General features: G+C 36.7%; 1 protein-coding gene across 1 annotated transcript in view; it reads right to left on the bottom strand.

Moving 5' to 3' along the window:
• Window positions 1-3,803: 3,803 nt before the first annotated feature.
• LOC140139896 (uncharacterized) overlaps window positions 3,804-12,146 on the bottom strand; it is a 35,138-nt gene continuing 26,795 nt past the window's right edge. The window contains exons 18-20 of the mRNA XM_072161663.1: window positions 7,061-7,206; window positions 4,655-4,916; window positions 3,804-4,206 (exon numbers count right to left, since the gene is read on the bottom strand). Of these exons, the coding sequence (XP_072017764.1) occupies window positions 3,950-4,206; window positions 4,655-4,916; window positions 7,061-7,206 (665 nt within the window). The 3' untranslated portion in view covers window positions 3,804-3,949. The remainder of the gene's footprint in view (window positions 4,207-4,654; window positions 4,917-7,060; window positions 7,207-12,146) is intronic.

Here is a 12,146-nt window from a genome sequence, read left to right on the forward strand (position 1 = left end):
GATGTTGCTCAATTAGTGAGATAATTAATTAATTAATTAATATGGTCGCATGTGTTTTATTTCAGATAAAGGCGTGTGCGCTAAACGTGGTTGATTTACACGTGCGTCACGCCTCACAATATACAATTATTGCCGTTTCACATGATGAACCAGATAAACACCAACTTGCTATAGAGGGCGTTGGGTCTAAAAAGTCTCAAACCCAATTACTATATTTTAAGTAAAGAAAATAAACGGAATAAGTATAAATATATTTATTTATTTTCCATGGAAGTACCATTTTACGACTTTTTTCAGTGACACATTGCTAGAAAGTCGTAAGTGACATTTACGACTTTCTTAAACTTTTTTTTGAATTGGAGATTTTCGACGTTTTCTTGCCATAATTACTCGTAAGTTATTTAATTTCATATAATATCGCATATTTTATTTCACCTTTGCCCTTTTATTCTAGGTAAGTTAAAATATTACAAAATAGTTTGCGCCTTTCTTACACTATATAACCCCTCAATTTAGTATCATTTACTTTCAGAGAATGCATCTGGTTTACTTTTACCCTCTGATACCCAACAAAGATTTCCTTTTCACTTCACATCTCACCTGAGCTTCTCTATCAGTATAATGTCACTGAGACAGAGGTGACTAAGACATTCAACAAGAATTAAACATTACCAGATGATTTGATAGCGTTATCGTTCGTATTGGAAAGTGCCTCTCTAGCATACGAGTATTGGCATCGTATGAATTGTATGGGTAGGTTTACATCCTGCTATGTCGTTCAGTGTTCGCATTATCACCAGTAATTTAACTCAAATTAAACCGATTTCAGAAGAGATATAGAAGGTCAAGGTAACTTTATGAAAATAAATTGTATTATATTAATCTTGCTGCACAAATTAAATTACATTTGTTAATATGCTAGTCGCCTAGTTATTTGCAGAGCTTATTACTGTGAATGTTATTTGGGTTATTTGTTGTAGCTGATAACGCGTGTTTCTACTCAAAATAAAGATTGAATTTATTGGTTTTGCTACCGAAGGACTGGCAACTTATATTATTTTTCATTTGATGAGAACCATCTTTACATCGGTGTGTTTACTTCTAACCGTCACAACCGAAAGATATCTAGGAATTTGCAGACCTCTTCAACACCGCCTCGTCGCTACCAAAGAACGCACTGTGAAACTGATCATACTGTCCTGGATACTGGGTATTCTCTACTCAGGGCTTGTTGTACCTAGATTTAGCAAGGTGATAAAAGTGTGCGTCTTGTGGCCAGAGAGCGATCGTTTTGCAGATATGCCCTCTAAATTAAGTCTAATCTGCCTCGCGATTCATCCCTTCTTCACCGCATTCTCTCTCATGGTTCAGGCCATCCCGTTCGTTATTGCAACGATCTTCAATACCATAATGTTCAGTCGTATGATAAAGAAGTTGCACGCAAGAATATCCGGCATTAATGAAGCTGTTGGGTTTGATCAGAACGCCTTAAAATCACGTAATCACGTCGCAAGGTTGCTGATTGTCACAAATGTGGTATTTGTCCTGTGTTGGACGCCGTATTTGTTGGTTCAAATTAATGTTGCTGTATTGTATCTCAGCGACTATCGCATCGGAATTAAGATGGCAGACATTCAGCTGTGGACCTTGTTGTGGTTTGTCCGTGGCTTGGCTATAGTAAATGCGACTACCAATCCGCTCATCTATAGCGTTACCAATCCTAGATATCGTCAGGCATTTTTGCAGTTATTTAGCGGAGTATGCTTCAACTGGACAGAGAAGTAAGCCTACACAACAAGCATCCAAAATGTAGATTATATCACCTTGACGTTAACGAAAATGCCGATAATGCACTCATAGCTTGATAGAGAAGTGAATATATTACTTTTAAAGACACGTTTAGGTGGTGGCTGACTGAAATTTGTTTGACCTTAACTATGTGTACATTACAAATATAACGAAAAATACCAAATGAAAGTTGCAACAAAAACGACTTATATTTACAGGCAACACATTTTGTGAACATTATCGGATTGATCAATTTTATTTATTTACTGCTCAAAGATATGTAGAAGGTATGGTGGCCTGTGATATGGTTTTGGTTATTTTATTCTGTGATGTTTTCATTTTCCATGTTGTTAGCTAAAATGTATAAAATGTTTAATACTCTTTTATTGGAGTACACATTATCTTACGTCGCTCACGGTAATTTACGTCGCGTCGGTCGTTGTTTCCCATATTTTAAATATCTTACTCATATGTGTACAATAATTATATACTTTAAGTAATTGGAAGTTGAAGAAATAATGCTGATGTCCAGAAATATTATTTCTTTCACAGCCTGCTGTAATGAACTTGTAATATATATTTGTCAAACTAATAATCATAATAACTGTTTTATTGGAACTCATACTATAGTAGTTATTATATTGACAATCCAGATGAACCTAATACAACAACATAATCAGGATATGTGCTGATGCCAATCAAAAAACATTTCACAGCTTTTCTCGATCAGATGAACCTAATACAACAACATAATCAGGATATGTGCCAATGCCCAGAAAAGAAAAGAAAAAAAAAATTCACAGCTTTTCTCGATCTATTAAGATCATATCTTATATTTGGCCGTCTCGAATTTGTCCCTACAAACCTATTTGATAACGCTGGTTGATGGTCGGCAAATGTATTTACAAATGAAAAATTAAATTACACCCGGTGTAAAAATCCGGACCAAATTACCAAATTACATTTATTATAGAATGAGGTTTGTAGCCAAATAGACATAAGGTGTATAATGTTTGCCTAATGATATTCACTGTGAAACAAAAACAGAACAACCAATCTATTTAGCATTAACTTAATTGAAATTGCCCTTCTCGTGTATATGACATGGGTAACAGCTAACTGATAGTAGATAAGTTTGAACTGATTATTTGCACCAGCCAAATGGACTGGATAATGTAAGATCGATCAAATTTAAGCTTAGTAACAATCGAATAAACAAAGGTCCAGATGAATGATGCAATTCGAAGACATTTAGCTTTTAGCTATACCACACCTCGCGCACGGAAAGACCAAAGCAGGCGTAAATGATTGAGTTAATACGCAGTTTGTTGTTTTGTACCGCCGGCAAACATGATGAAAATGATTACAGTAAACGACTGGATTCCAAATGGCACCAGCATGTTTAATTTAATACTAAATTCATGTAAACTAAATGTACAACACGCATTGTGGAATTATTCGACCTGTAGCTGTGGCAAATTTGCTCCTCTTTAAAAATCTTATTTCTCTTTTTTTTTTCACATTCACAACACAATACTATGGTTAATTATATTATGCAATCACACAATTACAATACATAGACAGCTATCTTTGGCTTTACCGAAGGAATTTCATGCAATAATACTACAAAGTTGCAAAAAGCCGATAAATTTGCTAGAAAATCTGGACACGGATGCTGCATTTCCAATTGGAAGACGCAAGAAGGTCACTTGTCCAGACTTCCTGTCTACAAGCTAAAATGTCACCGGCCAACTGGTCACGTGGGCATTGAATTAAGTGCCTGTATTTAAATAACCTAAGAAAATACCCGATAGATGAGTCAGGGTGCCGAATGAGACAAAGCTATACTCTTACCTGAGATACTTCTGATCATTGGGAATAGTTTTTCCGCCAAAAGCTACTTCTGCATCATTTTATCACACATTTTGGTATCGCCCAATGATGTCAAGAATCTTTGGTAGAAATGTTTCTTTGCCCCCCCCCCCCTCCCCCGTTTCATGTAAAAAACTAGCACACATTTTGGGCAAGCTTATCCACTATCCCTAATATAAGTGCAAATCAGGCACTTGGAATATTTCGACATCCTGCCGTGACATATTTTCTTCTATACGTCAAATAGCCTATATCAGAACATTAGCCTGATTTATTCAAGTCATGCATTTTAAGGAACTGGGCGCACCTTCATCTCCGTTGCAGCTAATGAATATTTGTCACCCTTCCATGACATATAGGTAACACCCATATTTAAGTCGGCGGTATAAGGTCCGGCAAGATAGAGTCCATTCAAGTTGGCTGGACAACAGGCCTTGTACCACCAACCACCTTTACATGCGACGCCACAATTTATTCCATGCACATCATTGTCTGCGTCACGTGTTGTAAATTTATAGCCAGCATGATAAGTGAATGAATCGCCCGCTGGGAAAACAAACATAAGAAATAACGTGACTAATTACAAATGTATGTGAATAACGTCAATTTGCATGTTGTTATAGTACTAGCATAAACAGTATGTGAAAGTGTTTATTGGTTTTATTATTTTCATTTTTTCCTAGAAATATCTACACTTTTTAGATACGCATAATTAGCAACGTAAAGCATGACACACATGATAGTTTTCACTGGTTCGACACTATTTCTTTCCCCTGTGCCCCAGTCGGTATACTACTGATACTACTGATAAAGTTACTTTATTCATAACAAGCCAGGCGGGTGGATTTTGAGGGTTCAGCTGGCTAGGTGCCAACTTTCTGGGGGACTCAATGGGGAATTTGGGGATGATTCGGGAAATGTCAGTTTAGTGTATTTTGAGCGGTTGTTGGAAGAGGTGTCTTATATCTACCCACCCCACACAAGATTCAAATACCTTCTTCGCCAATATCTGCTCCAAGCGTCAATGTGTAATCACCCGCCTCGTCACTGATGACAAATGACGCATACAAGTCATACGCCCAATCAGACCCGTCAATTAAGTCTAACCTTAACTGGTATATTTTGCCATTGTTAACTAGGGCATAGATGTTATCATTGCCAAGCCAATGTTCTACTGCAAGGTCACCAAATCCAGCCTTATAATCTGCCCAGTAACGGTAAAAATCTTCTGAACCATCAACACGTCTCTGGAACACCTGGCATTAGATATCAATAAGATGAAATTACTACGTACAGGGTGTCCCAAAGAAGAGAGGCCCCGCTTTACACCCTCTTTTTCTCCTATTTCTGATAAGTTGATTAAATATATTTTGGTATGTAAAAAACCTTTAATCGTTAGCTTTAATAAACCAAAACAATTATTTCAATCGGCTCACAACTTTTGAATAAAAGTACCCGTTTTTCACTCTGTCCAAGGATAGCAAACAGAGTTGTTGGGATGGCTGATGCTGTGGAGTGGCCTGCACGATCACCAGACCTCACACCACTTGATTTTGTTTCCTTTGTGGCAAATCCAAGATCTTCGCAAACGTATTACTGAATGCATTTGCAAATATCCGGCGCACAAGGATGGTACGCAACGCAATTGATGCAATGAGGACCACTGGCTGAAACCTGTATTCGCCAAAGAGGCAACCAGGTAGAGGGCACAGTAGCACAGTAAACTCACTTCAGAAGAACCAAAGACAAACCAAGCAGCCTTTTAGTGCTACCTTTTATACTAAAAAAGAGAAATGACTTATGTTGTAAATAAAAAAAAAGAAAGCAAGAAACAAAACAAAAAGGCATAAATAACCAAGAAAAAATAAGTAATTGCTTGCAAAAGAAAAAGCAAAAGAAGTCCCATTCGGCATCCATTTTACCCACAAATTAATGACACTATTAACAAAATCCATTGCCCATAAACCCACCGGTAAAGCCCATTCCATAAATAAAGTTATTTTATAAAGTTATTATTGGGGAATGTTTGATATTCATGCATGGTATGTGTACTCCTTTTCAATCTTTGAAGTAGCCAAACCTTCTCCGTGGATAGAGTGAAAACGGGTACATTTCTTTAAAAGAGCATATCTTCAAAAGTTGTGAGCCGTTTGATATAATTGTTTTGGTTTATTAAAGCTAACGACTCAAGGTTTTTTTTACATACCAAAATATATTTGATCAACTTTTCAAAAATATGAGAAAAAGAAGGCGCAATGAGGGGCCTGTTTTTGTTGGGGACATCCTGTATAATTTTTTTAATGAACCATTGAAGTCTCAGGGTTTCAGTTGCATTGTAATGTCGGTTCTTCGGTCGAAAATATGTAAATTTGGGTGCAGCATACGCCCAGAAAAAGAATGTTGTAAATTATATTGCCTATTCCCTTTATCATTGTGGTTGGGATAAATACAATATTGTCGACGAAACAAAACACTATTTTCTGTTCTGGATTTTACTTTTCTGTATACATGTAACATCAGAGGTTTTGGGGTTCAAAAGTTTAGCGAGAATTGTTATTTGCATGTAAAATAAGCTGTTTCGAGCCAAAAGTAACATTTTTCGAATCATTTGCTTTAAAAATCTGGTCTGTTCGCCCGTACAAGAGGGTGGTTAAGGCTGATTATGGTGCTATTTTAATCTCTCATTATTTATTATTATTATCATTATGGACGCTCATTTGACTTGCAGATAAGGTATAAGGAAATACTTCTTATTTTACACTAGGTATTGGCAGGACCGTTCCTAGGGATTTCGCCGCCCTAGGCAAAGCCTTTCCTGCCGCCCCACCAAAGCATACCAATATAGTGTTAAGGGGGTTACCCCCTTGAAAACTCGTCAGTTTTGTCCTATTTGTATTTCCGCCCTCATTTTGTCTTCCCTTTTCTTTCTCCATTCCCGTTTTTTTTCTTCTTTTTCGCCTTTTTTTTCGTCCCTCTGCGTTTGCCGCCCTAGGCGACCGCCTTACCTGGCCTAATGGTGGGAACGGCCCTGGGTATTGGTCCTTTAAAAAAATCAACCCCCATTTCAAGTCTAATAGCGCGTTCCTTATATTAGGAATATATTCCTGGACAATATTACAAAAAAAAAAAAAAAAACAATCTAACTATTGCATTATACATTTACTCCTTTCAACCATGTGGATCAACTCTATAAATCTTTTTTTCACAATGAATATCAATATACCCAAGAACATATTATTATTTCGAATTCATGCTTTGCTCCTTGTGATCGTCCGATTCAATCATTCATAATATATATTTGTTATGGTAAAATGTAATGTCTGAGAGATGTAGTATAAATGTACATTGCTATACCATCTCTGTAAATTAAAGAATACAATAAAACAAAATATTTACTCACCACCCAACCTCCTCCGTCGGTGTCCATGTCACACCATACTTTCATACGTGTTGGTGTTGAGGTACCGCTTACAATGGGATATATACAATAAATACCACTTGTATTTCCTCCATATGTGGACACGATCTCATAACAATCTTGAGGTTCTGGAAAACAAAAGGTACGTTATTTTCTAGTTGTTCTTAAAGGTGTTTCCGAGAGTTTTGAGCTTAGTGTCCGTTTTTATTTTGAAATCAGATATGGCAAATATAAATTGTATTTTGATCAGCTTACTTATTTAACTTCTTCAGTATTGAGCACCTTTAGCATGTTGATATTGCATTACTAACAGATAACCAGTGACGAAGCGACGGGGGGGACACGTGGGGCACATGCCCTGGGCGCCATACTTACGGGCGCCGAATTGACCAATTCAGCATCAATTCTGGCCCCTCCAAGCAATTAAAGTAAAAAATTTCACGAGCTTCCTGCGCATTTCAGCACAAAATCATTTGAAAGATAAAATTAACATCGTTATTCAACTTCAATTAATTAGTGGAAGGCCCAATTTGTGCACATCACGATTGTTTCAGTAAGGGGGGCATTGTGTATCCTTAGCCCTGGGCACCACAAGCCCTAGCTACACCACTGGACAGGGCCGGATTTACCATAGGGCCATATGGGCCGGGCCCAGGGCCCCCCAAAAAATTGCCCTGTGTAGTGTGCATCTTCCATTTTAGCCGAAAAACACCATGTTTTCGGCCAAAATTTTGCACTGGCCTGTTATAGTAAAATCAGCTTCAATTTGGGCTAAAATAGTCTACAATTGAATTTTTTCGTGCGCTTCGCGCGCAAATGTCCTAATGAAATCTAAAAACCTGGCCACTTAAGTGCACATGTCTTCCTCACACGCGGTGCGTTTGGGGCCTCCACATTTTGGCCTGGCCCAGGGCCCCCATAAAGGTCAATCCCGGGGGTCAATCCGGCTCTGCCACTGCAGATAACGTAATACCTTATCAGCTTATCTCTAACTTGCGTAGTCGTAAGAGATTCCTTTTTGAACACAGCGGTCCATTCCTATTCCTTTTCCGATTTTGTGAATGAACTTATTTGATTGTTTTTTTTAAGCGCGAGTCCGAGATAAATGTAAGTGCGCACGATACTGGCATCAGGACATAGTGGATTGGCTCACACGATTAGGCACACATTTCTAAATTGCTATTATACAGGTTGACCTTCAGATTATAAGAAGTCATGTATAGCAAAAAAATGTTTAGAATTAGGGATGACCATCATAATTTCATGTTGCCCCTATTGCTACAAAAGATTGTTTTCTGGAAAGAACTCATCAACAGCAGTATTTTGGTGGTTAAATTGTCAAAATCGGTCAAAAACTTTTCGAATTATGCATTTTCAAAGTTTCCAATTCTGACTGGTCATTGGAACGAAATAAATTGACAAAGTCTAAAAATAGCAATGTGAGCAAAATTGGTATAAGTATATACCTTTTTATATTTCTTTATTTTAATATATATGCAAACATGAAACAAGCATATTGTGAAAGTATCAAAGGGTTTCTTATGAAATGGCACTTTACTAGTCAATAGCATTAAGTATTTCTTCAAACCGAGGCACTGAAATCATGCTTTTAGAAAACATTTGCTCAAAATCATCCATAATGGCCGAAGTGGCACAAAATCAAAAGTCCAGGTGAACTTTTTTCCACAACAATATACACTACACATAAGAAAAATACTAATGTTCTACAAGGGATTTTTAACAGAGGAATCCAAACAATCAAGTACTAACATGCACAGCTTTGTCCTGATATCACTTCTGGGGTTTTAACAAAATGTTTAACCTCTATTGTGATTGGCAGCAGCATACGGTATCTCTTTGATAGCTGATAATACCCAGCCATTCAGCAAGTGGCTAAACTGACCTTGATAGGCTTGAATGAATACTGTCATCTGCTACAAAACCATCACACTCTAGGACCTGGTCACTCCATATGCTACAGGGAGCACAGTACTTTAACAATGGAGTGAAAGACTCATTATTGATTAGGCGCGTACTTTAAAAGTACTGCTCCTGTGCGTGTATAGCAGGAAGTCAGTGCAGATGGTATAAATATAAGAAAATGTTTAGGGTTGAGATCAGGTGAACAATACATCAAATGAGCACGAAACTTCACATTATGTTCAGAAAGGTGTCTATTTAACATGATTCGAAAGGTATATGGAAATTCCAAAGAGAAGCAGGTGATTTAATTTTTAACTCGAGATCTACTTGTCCATTTTTTTAACTTTTTTACAGAGGGTATGATAGAGGTAATAACGACAACTCTGCCAAATTACAGCTCAGTAGGTTTAGGTGTTCACCTGATCTTATTCATCTGAATATTTTGTGCCATTCTGAGCAGTGCTGCATTTGGCCACTGGCAATTAAGCCCACTGTGGCGATGGACCAATTTTGACTCACACTTACAGAAAAACCAAATAAGTTATGTTGCTGTAATTTGCAGGATAGTTACAAAACATCTATGGGAGTGTTCGAATCAAGTTGATGGTTCATTGGTCATCCCTATTAGAATGTTACAAACGGAGTTCGAAAATAGGATCAATGGGCAAAATGGGTTTTGAGAAGCTCTCAGGAATGTTTATTCAAAATATTAGACAAGCGTTAAATAATTGGGCTATACTGGTTCAATCACTTCTAAGCTGTTAAAATGATTTTGTGAATTTTTATTAAAATGAGGTTGACAGAGAGAACTTGTTTGATACAAATAAGTAGACACTCGGGAAATTGAATTTGCTGATGAACTCTCAGCTGACGTGTTTAGATTTTATCTTGATGATATTTACCTTTGTTGGGTAGATATTTTATTTTAATTGTTGATACCACGGAGCTATCATATTCGTGGAGGCGCAATAGATTACATAACGCATTGTAACATTGGACAAAAGAGTTCCACCATTAAATCGGTGACTAACCTGACAGCGTATTAACCAGGCAGGCTACTGTCAATAAGTGATCAAAAGAATGTCATGTGAAAGCGCCCACTTGAGTGAGAGGTACCTATTGTGTTCATTCAACCCAAGGGTGTGACGGGGTGTTCGCCAAAACACATAATCACACTGTACCGTCGAAGTACAATTATTTACCACCTACGTATATTTAGGCGCCTCATTTAAATCAATTCAATAGAGTTGCTGATCGATTACCCGTAACACCGTGCATGGCTGCTATGTATATTCGCTACCGTAGTCCGACGTCACTTCCTGCCGAGGTTACAGCTATTTCCTTGGTGATGGATCACGCCATTTGCATAGCAACATTATATACGCTGTACTGAACAAAACGACACGAGACGGGCAATATATCACCCCTGAATTCCATGGGCTGATGTTATCCATAGAATGTTCCCACACTAGTAAACGCTGTGATTAAAAATTCTTTCGTTTCTAAAGTCACGGCAAACCAGAGTATATAAATGTGGGTTTTGATGACTCGATCAGAGAATCGCCATTGATTTGTATGTAGAATTCGTAATATCGACTCACCAAAACACCGTTGATGTTCATCTGTTTGAAACTCAAGTTTTAGCCATTTCTTATGGGTTTCACTGCCTGGCCAGCTTTTGCAAGATGTTTTTCCTTTGAAATCATGAGGTTACAGGTCTTAAATATGACTGGTAGTTAATAATTTTGAGCTTTTGATGAGTAAAAAATACGGTCGAAGACGCCATATCGCCCGCCACAGTGAGAGGCAAGACAGGGGAATTCCCCGATGACGTATGCCGACCGGCTTGTGTAACCATGCGTATGGTTGGCCCGTTAAAGGAAATCTGTACCATAAACTAATCAATGGCTATATAGTTGCAGTAATAATAAAAACGACAAACAGTAAAAGTCCTACGCTTATATACGTCCAAATAAAGGAGAAATTCTTAATTCCTTACGACGATCAGCCGTCAGTTTGAAATCCATGGTGGCTGTCATATTGCTACCCGATGTATTTTTATTACGCTGTAACGGTACCCCGATTTTGAAACCAGCGAAATCCGTGCCACAAGCCTCGTCCCTCGTGAACTTTGGTGACACGAAGCGAATACTACCAAAGTTCAGATTCAACATTCGTTCAAAAGAAAACGCGACAATTTTTACCATAAAAATACAGAAGAACATAAAAATGTATTTTAAGTAATATTTATGATCAACAATGTCTTTTGAGAACGAAAAGTGTAAAAACAGCACAAAACCAAATTCGCTGTGGGGTCGCGAATGCCATAAAGCAACACACGCTCGCCGAAGGTAGCCGTGGGTCTGTGTGAAAGGTTACACTACCGCTTGTGGCAGAAAGGATTCGCAAGCAGCTATCATGGCGGCTTCCATGAATCGCAGAAACGAAGGATTAAAAGTGCTTTTTCTTTGTTAGGAATATTCCGAAATTCATATAGACCGTCTGGTATGTTTAATTTAGGGGTATATAACTATATTAGCCATTGATTAGTTTATGGTACAGATTTCTTTAACAATGATTAGCGATTGTATCCAATCTCGACGGTAAATAAAATGATATAATTGGAAATATCTTACAATTCGTACATTTATCTTTAAAAATACAAATTGATATTAGGGTCAAAATTTGTTGGTTGTTTTGAATAAAATAAGAAATTTATTAATAATAAATAATAAATCAAGCGAAATCACATCAACTTTATTGTTTTCGGTTACCGGTCAAATTTTGTGATAAAGTAACATTATTTATTTATTTATTTATTTATTTATTTATTTATTTATTTATTTATTTATTTATTTATTTATTTATACATTTAGTCATCTTATAATTAATTAATTAATCTATTTATTTATCTATTTATATTTAATGAATTAATTTGTTTATTTATTGTCTTCTGTTAACGGTAACCTTTTAAACCTTTATTTAGTATTATTTATTTTCTTATTTATTTATTTAAATATTGATTGATTGCTGGATGGATTTACTTATTGATGTATTCAATCACTTATTCATTTATTTACTTATTTATTTATTTATTTATTTATATAATTATTTATTTGCTTTTTTATTTATTTGTTTATTTATA

The sequence above is a fragment of the Amphiura filiformis genome, chromosome 2 (assembly GCF_039555335.1).
Source record: "Amphiura filiformis chromosome 2, Afil_fr2py, whole genome shotgun sequence".
Taxonomy (NCBI): Eukaryota; Metazoa; Echinodermata; class Ophiuroidea; order Amphilepidida; family Amphiuridae; genus Amphiura; species Amphiura filiformis.